The 16,474-nt window shown below is 38.8% G+C and overlaps 1 protein-coding gene across 7 annotated transcripts in view; it reads right to left on the minus strand.

The window, feature by feature from the left end:
• SPHKAP (SPHK1 interactor, AKAP domain containing) overlaps positions 1-16,474 on the minus strand; it is a 105,750-nt gene that overhangs the window by 21,475 nt on the left and 67,801 nt on the right. For all 7 annotated transcript variants that reach the window (XM_054835426.1, XM_054835424.1, XM_054835421.1 and 4 more), the window contains one exon: positions 1,896-1,955. In XM_054835426.1, coding sequence (XP_054691401.1) covers positions 1,896-1,955 — 60 coding nt within the window. The remainder of the gene's footprint in view (positions 1-1,895; positions 1,956-16,474) is intronic.

Below are 16,474 nucleotides of genomic sequence, written 5' to 3' on the forward strand. Positions count from 1 at the left end.
GGAAAAGTCTGGAAAGATGATTATTTTACACAAAAAAACCCCAATTTAACCCATTCCAGGGTTCAAAGGGTAATGCAAAATCCTAACAGTACCTATTAGTAAATAGTTATATATTTCATATGAACAACAGCTATGCTAACATCTTTAAAATTCTTCTGTGAAATGCTTTCACCACATCAGTGTGTTGTATAAAATTCCACCCCACTCAAAGCTAATTTACTCAAACTGCATATTATACACAAAAATTGTGATGAACGAGTTTTCTGTTAGAGAAGAGTAGACAGTACCCGTGCTAGCAATTAATTTTTATTACCTACACTGAAAACTAAAAGAACAATATCATCTCCCAGTCATGGCTAATAAATGTGTTGTCTCTGCACCAGAAACTACCTTTCTAAACTGGGGCCAAACGCTGCGGTCTCTCTGTTACCAGTCCCGCCACGTGCCAGGCGGGAAGTGCCAGCTGTGGGCATGTCGGGGTGCGGTGCTCCGCGGAGCCGACTGGGCTCTGCTGCGAAGGAAGAGCTTAGGGCTGCGCGAAGCGCACGGGTGGTGAATGCGCTGCTGCTGTAGGGCTGATAGGTAAAAAGCATGCAGCTGGTTTCAAAGGTGATTACGAGAGAGTAATCTAATCTCCAGGCATTGTAAAGGGTAGCTGCACAAAGCTAGTTTAAGTTGGCTTTTACAGATATCTAGCTCTAAGATTGAGGGAGAAACTTTTGGTATTTCCTTATGAGTTGCGATAGGTTTTGTTCCTTAATAAACACTGTAAACAACAATAAAAACATTGCTTGTTGGAAAATAACCAATGCTTCTGTGGATTCAGTAAAGTGGAGCCTCTCAAGCTGTTCTGCACGGTTAACCTGCTGATTCAACAGAAAAATAATTTTGCTGCAAGAAGCCGTATTTATTTTTGACATCTGAATTTTTACAGATCTAGGATGCAGAAAACAGCACAAAAAACAGTTCCTACTAACGAATGGCTTGCAGGAGGCAACAAGGTCCCAGCATTGGTTGTCCTCCTATAAGCTAAAAGTGGTTTCAGCAAGCTAGCTGTAATGTTTTACTGAGTATTACTGATATTGTCAGGAGATCCTACCTTTGTTTGCTTACCACATATTGCTGTGTCAATCATAGGCACCAAGCCAGGATAAGGAAAATTAATTGATAAAGGAAGATTTAAAGGTATCACCTGGTGTCAGTTTTGAATTTAAAATGTGACTTCCTCAGATTTGAGTAGTTTTTTTGGAATGGTATATATTTTAAGTAGCATATAATGATGTAGCTTGTCTCAGTGTTTGTAAAATAACCAAGCTTTTTTTTTTTTTTTTTTTTTTTTTTCTTTTGAATGCCTTTTTTCTACCCTCAACATTTTCAATTAAGTAGGTAAAACACACCTTCAGTTCTGGTTTATCTAGATCCCTCCTTGAGACCACATAATCAAACTCTCTGGAGTTTGGCTGAGCAAGACTGCTCAGCTGAACAAGACATAAATGAGTAGAACATTCTCAAAGGTTTCTGGCAGTAGGAAAGAGCGACATCAGAAATTTATGTAGTATTATGTCAAATTAAAAAATTGGATGTATGATACATCCATGTTCACTTCTTTGATAAAACCAAGGCCGAGCAAGAAGTCCACTCACATGAAAACTGCTGTGAATTCACAGGCTGCAACAATCTGTTAGATACTTCTGGGATGAGGGAGTAAGAAAAGCTATAAAATATGGCCTGGTGTTGAGATAATTTGAGATTCATGATGCATTGCACTCTGTAAGGGTTAAAAATATAGGGCTAGCTTTGATTTGTCCATAGAATTTTGATCTGGGTTTGTATAGGAGAGTCCTGCTGTACCTGACTAGACCCACTGTGCACGTTATTAAGACCTAAATGGTTACCTGTTTCACTTGCTCGTCGCTACAGTCATCTCTGTTTGCATCTAAATTCACAAAACAAACCTGTAATAAGAGAGAAAAAGAAATGGTAGCTTATAAAGTCATATTAAAATGGTAGCAACTCTTCTAAAGTCAATATATGTTCCTTTTCTAGCCTTGTAGCTGAATATGTGAAGCCTTTTCCCGTTACAAGAAAGGTTGAAAAGTTAGCAAAGAGAATAGCAGAGCAGACATTAAGAGAAAAAAGGCGTACAAGTGAGTCATGACTTTATCTGCTGTGACAATTAGCTTGTCTGATGAATGGGCAAATGTTGCCAATAAACTGTGATACAGAGGATATTAGAAAAGATAGAGCAAACATTAAAATGCATTTGATTGTATATCAGATCAGCTCTTCATGTCTTGCTTTTTCCAACGATTTCTTCTTTTCAGGCACTTGTTGCTAAATATTTCATAAGCGCAAGTACTGATATATGTACAAATTGTGAGTTGCTTTTAGTATTTTCTCCACATCACATAAATATTGTAGTATTTTTACCAACTTTCCAAACTTCCTAAGAAGTTTAAGGCTTTATGGAAATTTTTTTTTTTTTACCTTGGTTCCTGAGCCAATATGCAAGCAGAAGTTTTCAGCAGTGCTAATTGGGCACTATAGTAGGTGGCAGAACAGCTTACTATCTATTAAATTTACATGAGATTCACTGGAAAGTGCTACTTTTAACAACAAGGTCTTTTGCCCTTTTTTAATCATGAGTTTCAGCAGCCATTTAATGGCAGTGAGAATGGCTTAAATGGTCTTTAGATCTGAACTTTCTGTTTAATTTCTGGAGACTATTTTATTTTTTTACATAACTGGAAGGCCATTTTGTAATTTTCAGAAATAAGAAAATCCCTTCTCCAGCTTTATTTCTGAGTTAGAAGCAGGGACTCCAAAGCTCAGCTGACTGTCCTACTTCTGAGTGCTGTGGATATCTCTTTAGAAGTTTGTGAGAGTTTGGTGGAGTTTTGATTTAACCCCAAACCTGGCACAGATTCAGGGCTGAGCTGAAGCCAACAGCTGATTCCAAATAAATTGCAGATCCAGAATTTAACTTCTAAGAGCTGAGTGATTTTTTTTTTTCTTTTGCAGCAAACAATAAATGCTTCTTTCCCTAGTTCCATGTAAATTTCCCCTAGAAAAATAAAATGCTTTAAATTATCCCCTTCACCAATATTCTTGCATTAAGTATCCGAGCTCATATTGTATGCCTTCTTTTACCCCAAGACAACACTGGTTTCAGTTTATATATGCACGTACCATATGTACAGATTATGACCATCTGCAGTAACAGCCAGCACAGCAGATGGAAAGATCCAGCCAGACCTCCCATTGTAAACCAAAAAAACTCCACTGAAAAAGAAAGCTTTTTGCCCTTTTAAATAGCTTAATGGCATCTTTATATGAATTTAAAAACATATTATCCAACATTTTTACGATTTCAGGAAAAATATTTCTCTGTCTGACAATGTCAAAAATCTGGATATGTCACTGTCATCTGCATTTTATGGCTGGCTAACTTTTAAGAAACAGTTATAAAATTTTCTGAGCTATAAAGTATTAAAATACCCTGTAGCAATACAATGTGGTAGTTATGTAATGTCCTAAACATGTTATAGTTAATTATGGAGACAAAAATTTGCGTTACTTTCTACTGGGATTTAATGTGTAGGCATTTTACATATCAGCAATTAGGTGGTTATTACAAAGCATTAGAAAATTATGCTTTTGATTCACATGGGTGCCTGCCCAATGCCTGCAGTGATGCATGGTTATGAGTACGCAGCTGCGCGGAGGTGTGTTTGCTTAGGTGACCATTTATTTGGCAACTGGGGTACGAGTGCTGGAAGGTACGGGTCCAGTTTCTAGTCCTCTCCGGCATGTTCACTACTGTACTGAAGGTAGGGCTGTTTCGTAGGAGCTTTGTTTCCAAGCCCCCATGCCAGAGTGGTAAGGTCTAGTTTTGTACTGGATTCAGGGGGAAAGCTTTGTGAAAAAGCTGCATAGAAGTCGTGTCCGTGCATACGTTCCAGCCAAACACTCGCCTCCCTGGTAAACCTTGTTTTGTCGTTTGCTACCTAAATGTCGGTACGATAGCATGTGTCTTTGCTGCGTTATACACTGGCACTCCTACCAGTGACACCAACTACCATCCTAAAGGTATGCCCTTTCCAAGCAGCCAAAAAATCATCATCTCTATTTCACGTGGCATGGATGGCATATAACTCACTAATTCCTCAGCAGAAGAAATAACAGTATAAGTAGGAATATCTATTATTTAAAGTCATATTCTCTTTCATCTTTTTTTACTTATTTTCAGAACCCAGTGAAATTATATTATAAAACCTATGGCAGTACTGAATCCAGTTTCCAAATACACTTGTCAAATTCCATTGACATTGATTTATTACACTGCCAATGCAGTCTCTTAGCATTTTCTTGTTCTGTAGATTTTGCAGTTTTAATTATAGGCAATTTTTACACAAAAACAGTTTTGCACTGGTGAAAGACACCGAAGAACTCATTTACTTCTTCCATCTTGCTGTTTGCTTTGAGATTAGCTCTGCTTTGAGCAGGAGGCGGGACGAGATGGATACTGTAATCATAAATTAACTGTACAGCTCTGTCCTGGCAGGCTCTGCACTACTGCTACCTTCTAGGATGTTCACTGTGAGGGTATTTTTTCTTGGAGATACTTCACTAGAGGTGCTCAAAGAGAAAAAGATCCATGTGAAAAATCTCTCACTGTTTTCTGCTTACATAAGACAAAATTTAAGCTCTCACTAGGTTGCATTGCTCAATGAACTTCTAGTAATTATCAGACACAGGTCCATCAAAATAAGGCAAAACAACACTACAGAATAATTCATAATCTGTAGGAGGGAAATATTGCATAGATTATGAAGAAAGAGCTATGGTCAGGTCAGCATTTACTAACCTCAATTTAATTCTGACTTTCTTTCCTTTGGATCACATGCAGGTTTATGTATTTTAGCTTAGTTAAACTAGAATCTAGCCTTGTCCTAATCATAGTATCTTTAAATGTCAGTTTTTTCCCATACAATTTCTTTTACACCTCACATCCTTGTCTTCCCACAAACATCTTCTTACTTCCAAAATATGTCTGCTTTCCACTCACACTGAGCTACTTTCTGGAAACCATGCAGAAATGTCAAGATAATGCCTTTTTTCCAGCTTAGGAAATATTTATTTTGGGGGGAGAAAACAACAAAAATTCAATGGTGTTAAATAATACAAAAAAGGAAAAAACCTATCACCCAAATTCTGCCTTTACAGAGCAAGATAGTCACCCACAACTTCCCCGTTAGATGCCAAAATCTACTTTTGGTTCAGCAGCGTTTTTGGTGTAGAAATCCTGTTTGCTCAAGTGAGAACAATTCTTTTGGTGAACATGTACCACTGCACTCAAATCTAGAGTCTCAATACTGGCAGAAAGCAGTATGCTGCGTACCCAGAAACCATTTGATACACAACCACATTGTAAATAGCAACCCTTTTACTATGCAGATTCTTGTACATGAATAAATGAATTGGGGTCTGACCCTTAAGCCTCCTCTTCATAAAACCCTCCAAGCATTTCTACTAGGACAGTACCAGGCAGATTATCGTCGCTAACTTGCTGAGCTTTGATGATGAAGAAGTTGTCTTTACTTTCCAGGATCATGTAAAAAGCAAATAGAGAAACTTGGGGTTTTTCTGTGGTTTGTTTTTTTTTTTTTTTTTTTCCCCCCTATTTTGCATGACAATTTCTATGACTGGTAAGAGGTGTATGGAGTAAATTCTCTAGATCAACAATTTCAAGTCCTGAAATTTACTCTTGAGTCAGTGTAGAAACTATGTAGACACCTTGGTGTCCACTGTCTGCAAATTAAGACTATTACTTCTTAAAGAACTACATGTTAAGAAACAATTTGTTTACAAAGCACTTAAATATATAATGTACTATACACACAATTTATTTTACTCACTGACAGATGACCCCAGGGAATCCCTAAAAGTGTAACACTGTTCTCACCTCAGAAGAGTAAAGCAGTTTCATTTTTTTCAGAGTACTGATGCTGACAGAGCTGTACGACAAGTAAATAAATATATTTGCATTTCAGCTTGTATTAAACAAGCTTGGTATTACTGAAATTTTAATAGTTACTAGACAAAAAAACCACACTGATGGTAAAAAAGAAACACTGTCTCAGAGATATAATACTAACAACAGTAATTTTTTTTTAAACTATGTATTTTTCCGAAGTGTCTATTCTGGAGTGAAGTTTATTTCAGTTCTGTACTATTTTCCTCAGATAAGAGAGTGCCAAACTACTTTTTTCTGTTTGTTTTAGGAAGTGTTAATGCCTCTTTCTAATGTCTGTATCAGTGCCTGACAGTAAGGAAAGGCTTTTTCTTTGTCCTATGAAATATTTTACAGCTTTTGGTGAGATTAAAACAAGCCCTTGTGTTTTTTTTATTAAACTAGTGGGGGGGTTTTTGGGTTTTGTTTTTGGTTTGTTTTTTTTTAATTAAACAGAAAATCTGTTTGTTTTCCAATCCTCTTCTATGTCAAAATACTAACTCGGCAGAGATGTTTGAGGGCTGGGCTCATCCTGCCACAATAGTAGTAGCTTTTGAGAAGGGAAACAGCTTTGAGGTGCTTGGTCCCTTTTCTCCCACGAAGTATGAATTCTTCCAGCTTCTTAGGGAAGAGGTGGAACTGAAAATCTACCCTATTCCTCCCTCTTACTGGGATAGTAACTGTCCCTTGCACCTAACCGATACGGTTACTCTGGTAAGGGAAGTGAGAGCAATAGTCTTGTGTTCTGCGCTGTAAAGGACTGTGATCAATACTTGCTTAAAGTGCTGTTATTTTTCCCCTTACTCCCCCCCCCATAAAATCCAAATACATATACATTATATGCCATCCTCTCAAATTTCACTATCTATTTTAAAAGAAAGGAATTTAAACTGAAGAGGCAAGACTTGAAAATCAGAACTGTATACAGATGGCTTGTGCAACCTTAATTCTACCTCGTGTGCCCCCATTTATGCAGCGCAGGATCTCTGCCTGATTCCATGAACAGGAAGACTGCAAAAAGCTGCAGAATTACGCAGCACAGAATTGCGTTATCTGCCCTTTTCTAACATTTGAGTTAATGACTTTGTAACCTAAAGGACACTCTTAAACACGGTTTCTTTGTTTCTAATCCATGGCAGTTGGTGGATTATGACCAGGCAGTTAAAGACAGTATCAAAATGCCAAAATGGTGGCAGGACAACATTCAAGCGGCACAAACCACTTCATCCCTGTCACTTTCCCGCTGTATCCGTACAGCTGATCCTCATCGGCTTTGGCCTAGGTGTCACTAGCAGGCTGGGTTTGGTGCCACGTACCTCACCACAGGCTAAACTTCTGCGTATATATTTGGATTTGCAGGGGAATTGTGCAGAACTCGGTGTGTTCTGTGCTGTCCTGGTTGGTATGTCAGTATGTAAAACTGAGTGTATAGGGTCTTCACATCCCAGGTCTGTGCTGCTCTGCTGTCTCCATCCTCTCTCCTGTCACAACACCAAGTCTACTTAGACATGCAAGGTGCCAATTCAGAGATCCCAGGAGAAAGTTAGAGGAAATAACTGGTTTGGGACTGCACTGCAATCTGCCCATAAAATGCATGTTTAATTTTCTACAAACAGAATTGAAAAAGATAATTAGCCCCAGGAGAGATCTCATGAGAAAATAATTCTGAGCAAGCAGTTCCTGGGTGCAAAGGAAAAACATAGTTTAAATGCTGAAGCCTGAGGACGTGCGGGATACAACCACGTGGCCTAGGAAGGCTGAGTGACTACTGAGCCCAAGACCGACTATAGTTTTGTATATAAAACCAGCCAAAGCGCTGATGAGAATAAAGTCCTCAAGGGCAAAGAACTGAAGCAGCATCTGTATCTCCACAGCAGGAAAGGCAAGTTCAAACTGTGCCATTCCTTGCACTTTAAGCTTTCCTTGATGCCACTCAGTAGTTATTTTGTTCACTTTAAATGTTAGCATCTGTTGCTGACAGGAGTCCAGTGGTGGGAGCAGGAAGGTAGCAGGGCAGTCGGCTGTCTCCTCTCTGTCCTGGTTTGGGTGATGTTGGTATGAAACTTTCACGATGTGACTTTTAAATTAATATGTGTCTGACTGCCCTTGTTAGTATCTTCCCTTGCTCCTTGTGCCCAGTGTGAGTAACATGCATCTTTGATGCAGTGATGTTCTGATTATTTAGCATTGTCCTTTGAGAAATTAAAGGCTTGAGATTTATTTCCACATTGCTTCCCCTCTCTATTTTGGGCAGGTATGGTTTGTTCTCAGGATGTGTATTGTTTCTTATATGCTATTATGCTACTGGACGCTTTATCCCTTTTTTAAATGTAGAACTGTGAAGATACAGTTTGTGAAGAGGGTTGTGAAATTTTACAGCCACTATGACTGTTTTTAAGAATTTAATGGAGTGTCTGACCTCGTTCATTTCTGATCTCAGCAATAACTCTGTGATGGGGTGGTAGTTTTGGAATTCTGAGCCCTATTCTCATCCTAATTTCATCTGTGCAAAAGTAGAAAAACAATACAGTTGCTCTAAACTTTTATTAGACCAAAGTCAGAGTCTTCTGGCTTCAGAAAGCTAGTTTAGAGCACCGTAATTTCCCCACAGCACAACAACCAAATATAGCTACTCCATATAGCTACTCATTCACTGGAATGGTGTCTCATTCATAGAACGTACAGCTGCATGCCGTGCTCCCTTAGGAGCTGGAGTCAGCGAAAGCCCTAGGAAAGAATATCGGTTTGCTCCATGCATCTGAGACAAAGCAAACTGTAACCCACAGGAAATATCAAAGGAGTGGCAACATGCCGTATTTTGTCCAGAAATTTCCTGTGAGCTTTGTCTCTTTGAAAATGACCAGCAACATTCACATATTTTTGACTTATATTAGGATGGCATAAAATGCCTTTTCCAACAGATTCTAGCCATGCAGGCATCTGTTTTTTCTGTCTGTATACAAGATCATTTGTTTTGATGGTTATCAAAATGCTGATCTGCAAAGCTCCCCAAAAGAATCTTGCATTTATTTGCACTTGACTTATTTATGCTAATGTGAAGGCTAAATAAAAACTCTTGGACTTCTTGTGATATATATATATATATACACACACACATATATATATATATACACACACACACACACGTGTGTGTGTGTATATATATAGCCTGTCTGTAAGGACCCCTAATTACTGATTTCTCCTTTCTTTAAACTTGCAGCTTCTTCAGTCTTGTAATCCCAATAGTTTCAAGTACCATTTATTTATTTAGAAAGACAAAATAGCTGTAAAATTATGATTTCTAAATAAATGTTTTAAAATGTCACATGAGATTACCCTTTAGCTAATAATTAAACAAACTACCTCACAATTTTGGAGATGCTAGGAATTTTCTTAGCATCCAGGTTTGGTAGGACTTGCACGAAAGGAGACTGCTTGTGTCAATTTTTTGGGAAGCTTGTGGCTTTGGTCATTTCACCACAATTATTTACTAAAAGAAAATCTTCATAACTGACACCTGAGGCCAGTATGTCTGCACCTCTTAGTACATTTTGTAGAATATAGTTCCAATTCATGTGCTGAAAAGCTGCTATCAGGTTTTCCCTGTGACTCAGGCTTTGGAGGGTAGAAGCGTCTCCCTAAATCGCAGCTTCAGAAACTTGAGGTCTTGGGCAAAGTCATTGCATTTGATGGCAATCCTGTTACCGACAAGTCAGTGACTGCCCCAATGCATATGCACATATTGGGTGTAAAACTTACTTCACAGAAATGACCCGGCATCCATCAACGCCAAAAGCAACATCCAGCCTAATATTTCTACTCTTTGCTTGTGTCTTGCTACCATTAAAAAGTTTATGTTTCTCTGTCACTATTTTAATTTACAGGCAGGCGTCAAAAGTAGTTCTTGCAGTAGAATGCATAGGAAGTATTACTGCTTGTGCAAGACTACTAAGTTAATGTACATTCCTGTAAAACCTTATGTGCCTGCATTAGTCGTCTTAAATTACTTTTTTTTTGCTAGGCCTTATGCTTATTTATATTCTTTCTTTCTGTACCTATTTAAATGTCAAGTAGAATCTCAGAGGATGAGATAATGTAACTGTGACAGTTAACAAAGCTGAGAAATCTGATTTCAAGGCCATTCTGAATAAAACAATGATAAATATAAACCAATAAACCATAATTGATACCATCATTTAGCTTTGTTCAAGTTAATCTTGTCTTTTTCCATTTCCTGTATTTGAAGATTGTTGGTATGGAAAAATTATGGTTCCATCAGACCATTGCAGGGGATGTTATTTTCAAGGAGGATTTGTTGCTGAGCAAAATAGTAAGTATGAACCTGAGACCAGTTTGTGGGTTGCACAGAAGGCAGCCCTGCTCCTTCCTCTTTTCCTGCATCCTTTGATCTCCTCCTCAGCAGGGCAGGCCGATGCCTGCTACCCAAATATCAGCACAGTTTGGAACAATATGTCAGTGACCAGGCTGCTCCAGAAAGACAATGATAAAACTTTATAAAACAGTACTTCCAAATTTTAGACACTTCTAGGGAAAGGATTTCATAGAAATTGTTGAAACTTTCAGTTGTCAAAATGCCATGAAGTTTTAACTGCTGTAGTTAACTATAGGCCAGACACTGCTAAATAACTGCACCAAAGAATATAAAATATTTAATGGCTTGGAAAAATGAGCTATTTAACAATGAAACCAAGGTGAAAGACGGACTCCCTGCAGCCCTAAATTCCGATTGTTTTGGCAGTCTCTGCCCCCTTACAGTCTTAGTAAGCCAAGAAACGTAACTGCCTGTAGTGTACAAAGCCAAACAGATGCATTCTTTAATCTTACAAGCAATTGAAGCAGGGAATTATTACAATGTTGGATATATGGAGAGGAGAACACTGATGGTGCATTACTAAATGAATGTTCAGATTTCTGGGACAGTTGAGTATTTGCCTACTATTTTTTTTCTAACACATCTAGATAGTCTAATTCGGTACAGTGTGGCTCTAAACTACTATAAAAATCAATTATTTTTCCCAAAGACATTTGTATGTCATGTAGAAGCAAAAAAAGGAGATTAAGAAGTTATAAGTACTTAAATCCATTCTGCTTATCTGTGCACGTCAAACAGTTCTATGGTGCTCTACAGGCATTTTCAGTACTTGAGAAAGATGAGGAAGTAAATGCTGCTAAGCCTAATTTAAAAATGTAAATGATTTTGCGAAACAAAGATGTTAAGTGAAAATATTCTATAGCAGTGACTGAGAGAATGATTGGACTCAAGTTTCACCCGCTGCAGGTCTCTGGGGTGTATGAATGAGCAGGTCTTACCAAAGCATATCTATCACTGGATAGAAAGAGTAAATTGTGCATTATACAACTACATATAAGCTGTTAGATCAGAAGCTAAAGCAGCAATATCTGGAAAAGTGTATTTTTTTTTTAAACTGAATGAGCTAGTTCTTTCTTACTTGCCTCTACTACTCAATAATATCACTTCACTGTGATACCCACTATGTCTTTTTTCCTCCTTTTTGTAGTATAATGTTAGTGTGCATAATAGCTTAGACCATGTTTCTCATTTTCATACTGTGTTTCACACAGTGGGGTAGGCCTGCTGCGTATTGCTGTCCCCTGGACTTAGATGCCTTCGTTCTGGACTACAGCAGGGAAAGGAGGAATGGGGAGGTGGTACTTTGCAGGGCAGCAGACAAGATCAGCAGCTCCATGGTTGTCATACCTCCTGAAACATGTCTCCTGATAAATCTCTACTCAAAGCCTTCTGTGGAAAGGATTTCAGGACTGGTTCCACTGGATCAGAAACTATGTCTCTAGATTAAATACAGGCCCCTTTGCTCCACTGGTTAGTGAGATCCTTCTGTAGTAAAAGCACACCATTCTGTAAGTTCTGCTTTTGTGAAAATGTGGTGGGAACTAAGGAAGGAAACACACAGGTCTGGGTTTTGACTGAGCTCAGTTGTATGATAAATATGGATCAATATATACATTAAGAATAAAAATCAGGTTTGTAAAATCTAACTGATCAGGATAATGCCCTAAACTCTTCCTTCTTACCACCAAGCCCATCCTGGCCATAGTGCTGCTTCTTGCTTCCTGGGTCATAACATTAAATTTTTAAATCAAGATCATCATGTTTTCTCCCCTCTACAAAGGAATGCTTCGTCCTTCCCTTAACGGTATTTGCATTCAGCACACAAAAGATCCAGCTACAGCTGACTAATGTTACAAGCAACAGAAATTACAGCTTTATAATGGATATGGTTTGGTGATGGTGTTCTTAGCTCCATGCACTTTATTGTCAATGTCTAACAGTCACCCTGTACAAATCTTTAACTTAAAGTACAAATAAAAACCCCCACTTATTCTGTCACTGAACCAGTCTGTTCTTTAGAAACTTTCTCCACATAAACCAAACTCTTAGCAACTAGCTAGTGGTTTCCACTGCAATTCAGAAGATAACATACCCTGTTCTAAACATTGAGTTCACAACACGTGGCATAGCCTCTAAATTCAGCAATTCATAGTCTCTAAATACAGCCTTAAATCTATTAACTTACATTAGCTCAGTTACACAAAGGCCAATGAAGATAAGACACAAACTACTAGGAAAACAGGAACTTGAAAGCAGAAAAACAGAAATGTCAGTGCCAGGCTTGTCAGAGTTGAGGATTAGCCCAGAACTAACTAGCTCAGTCTTTCACTCTGGGCTTTGTTGCTATTGTGGCTCACCAATCTCTCCTTCCATCATTTCTGACTAAAGTTCTATGATAAAAAATAACATATGGTTGCCAGCAGCTTCAGTCATTTTAAACTAAACCTTTAGCGACTGACCTCTGTCTCTGCTGAAGGAGACCTGCATAGCATCTGTCTGCTCACGCGCGCTTTACAAATTCCAGGGCAGCTCTGCCCCAGCTGTTAGACAGGTTATAAATAGGTAGAGCTCGGAAGCAGCAAGATTACTTGAAAAAGAAGAAATATTACACGTTCTAGTGCTTATGAAGTGGTCTGGAAAACAGTCAGCTGATTTTGATTGGCTATGTGAGTGCTGGGATTAGAAAATCCTGCTTACCTATGTATTAATATTTCAAGGTTAACTTTTGAGCATCTTGAGGTGTAAGCTCTGATGACATTTTCCCTTCAGTGGAGTGTTTATGAAAGTGTGGCTTTGTCTTGTTTCTCTGTTGTATAAGCAAGGTTTGAGTTCACGCTCAGCTGGTGCACTTACAGTCTCCCATCTCCACCTATATTCATCAAACCTGTAGGAACTTTTAACTCTGGGTCCTCTTCTCTATATAATTTAACAATAGGTATCAGCCAACAAGTTCGAAAGCGACTTCAGATTGTTACATGGACACCTAGCCTACATGTACTCATAAACTGGGTCTCAACGGGGAACGAAGATCTAATCTCTAGCACACAGAATGGTAGCTTTGTTTGGCATGTCAAGCACGTCAGATACCAGATACTGCAAACTGCAGGGGAGTCACAAGAAGAACACTGGTGGGGCAGAAGAACCAGTTCCTCCTACCACTGTCAGCATTGGTGGCGACACAGTCTGTCTCCTTATCAAAGCTACCCACCCTCCAGCCTTCTTTGTTCTTCTCAGCTGCCTCCCACAGACCATCAGGGCTTAAAATGTGGCTTGAAAAAAGCTGAAGCCCAATGCTCAACTTCTGCTGATGGAGTCTGTTGCTGTGGGAGGTTGTTTGACATAGGTCTGTCAAGACACTGGACTCCTCTGTCTTTCTATTTAAGCCTCTCGAAGCCATCGGGGGAGGCTCTGTTGCCAAATGTGTCTCTCAAAGGAGTGGGCCTGTAGGTCCATCTGTTTTTGCATTAAGTAGGGGTTTACTTTGGTGTTGCCCTCTCTTTTTCTCTGCCTATTTTTAGAGGATTGCTTTGTGTTAGCTTTCATAGAAAAAAAAAAAAAAGTGTTTTCTATGATACCACCACAATTTTTTTGAAAATGAAATCATGAATCACCATGCCTACCATGCTTGGAGAATGTGGTGTTCAGTCACATTAAAAAAGATTCTTCAAGTCAGTTAATTTGACATCTTAAATATACACTCTCAAAACCCTAAATGCCACTGCATAATTAGAAAGAAAGCCTTAACTGAACTTTGAATTTTTTTCCCCCACTTCTCCTTTATTTGTTCTCCTCTCAACTTGAATTTGCTCTTTCATTGCTCTCAGTTGAGCCTGAAATTATTTCTGTTGGTAAACAGGCAACCAGAAACCACAATTATGCTTCTTTACTAAGGCTGTAATCCTAGGTATTCTCTTGATTCTTAAAAAAATATTTAATCAAACTAATTTAAATCTATTTCAACTAATTTGTCAAACTATTTTTATGCACACAAATCCACAGCTGCTTTGGGACAATGTTTTGCCTAATTACATGTAGTTTTTGACAGATTTAGGTCTTGGCCCAGTTAAAGTCTGATCTATTGATTTCCAGAATCCAGTTTCAAGTAGTAAAGATAAATAATTTCCTCTCACAGAGTTCTTTAAGCACCTTTCAAGGGGAAAAAAAAAGGGGGTGAGGGGAAGGTGCGGATCTGGAAGGACTTCTCTTAGCCAAATACACTGTTTAAGTAGCAAGCTGGGAAATTCTCTAAACTGTTCATAATAAAGTGATTTTAACCAGGAAACCTCACTTTGGTGGATTTGATATTGATTCTTCCCAAATGCTTAGAAAAATTACTTAGAAAAATATGACTCTACTCACACTTGCATACCGTCAGTTAAGAAGAGCATGGAACATCTCAGCTAAACATCTGCTGGAATCTGGAGGAGGTGGCCACTGCATTACAATTATCGAAACCATCCCTAATCCTTGCGTGTCAGGCAGAAGTACTGTGTCAGGCAGCACTACTGTGCACTTGCCCGTTCTCACAAGCTCTCTATTCCCAAAGCCAGACCACACATTTGCTGAAATCATGGAATTTTTTCTACTAAGTTAAATAGCAGCAGACAGAAGTAAAGATCTTTGAGTCCATGAGCCGATTATTAGCTTTATCATTACCGTTTTTAAGCTCTGCAGCTTAAAAAAAATTTGTTCATTCCACATACTTATATGGTTGCAATTTGTATGTGTAGCTGGACAAAAAATATCTGAATAACACTTTTTGAGGGGTTTAGAACAAACCCTTTAAATAAAGCAAGAATCTCCTAGCTTTCAATTTCTCATATCTGAAATGAGAAAGCTGGAAATGGAAAAGATTTTTCTGGTCTGAACTTTCTTCTTCCCCTAGACGAGCTTCTGCTGGGACATTTGTTTTCTTCATGGGCTGCTTAAATCTGTAGGTCCAAATGGGACTTGTGAGGTTTCCTGCTGTGCTTTCCAAGGCATCATCCCCAAGTTGGGCTCATATTATAGAAAGGGGTCTGGAAGCTCCTACAGTGATGATTAAAGTCAGGGCTTTTGTAGCTCCCAGTTTCTTTACAGAAGAGCAAAAAGATGAGACATCCTGGCATCCAGTTGAGGATTGGATTGGATCTTTTTTGGAAAAGGAGCTAGAAACCTCAGCCTGAGCCAGTTTCCTGCAATACTATCAGGAGGGGTGTTCTAGGTAATTTCAGTAACACTGTGTGGTGTGGTTCCTGGTTGTTCTCTAACTTACGCTGATACTTTGAGAAAGTAAATATCTTTATAAAACAGAAACCCCCATCCGTGCTTTTGCTTACCCCAGTAACTTTTTCTTAGTGTGTAGCTAGGTAAAAAAAAAAGCTGTATGCTATCACTATGATGGTAAAATGGATGTTGTGTGGCCAGCTGTAGCGGATCTTTCACTTCAAAGGGCACATGAACATATGCTTTGTCTGTACAAGGTCCTGTGATCTGGAGAAGAAAACACCTATGGCAAAACACTCAACTGCAATTAGGTGCAACTTACAGTGGAAGTTAGACTTCATCTCTGAATGCTAAGAGCACAAAGCTACGCAGAAGAACTTCCAACCCTAGTATGTTCTTCAAGTTCTCTACTTACACTGTCATTGGGTATGTGTGTTTATCTGTGTAATAAACAACGGCTCATTTTACTTCACAGAAGCTCAACTGCTGCAGCCAGCAGCGGACTGAACTTGAACAGAGGCAATTACATAAGCTGCCTAGGGGCAGACGGTCTTTTCACTCACTCAGGCCCACTCATAAATTTCTCAGCTATTTAAAGATATAACTGTGCAGTCACACACACACCCCCACACCCCTTAATGAAGAGGAAATGAGGATTATCTAAGTAGGAGTGTGCGTGTGTAGCTTTCTTGTGCATACAGTTTCATAATGCCTAATGTGATCTTCATTCAGCTTCCTTCTGGTTTTATACCGTGCTTCTTTAAAATGCCTTCATGCAGAGCAGTGAGGCTTGTGACGCATTATAAAGCACGTAAAGGAAAAGACACTTTCCTATGGTTTCTAGGAGGGAGAGAGAGATCCCA

The sequence above is a fragment of the Grus americana genome, chromosome 9 (assembly GCF_028858705.1).
Source record: "Grus americana isolate bGruAme1 chromosome 9, bGruAme1.mat, whole genome shotgun sequence".
Lineage (NCBI taxonomy): Eukaryota > Metazoa > Chordata > Aves > Gruiformes > Gruidae > Grus > Grus americana.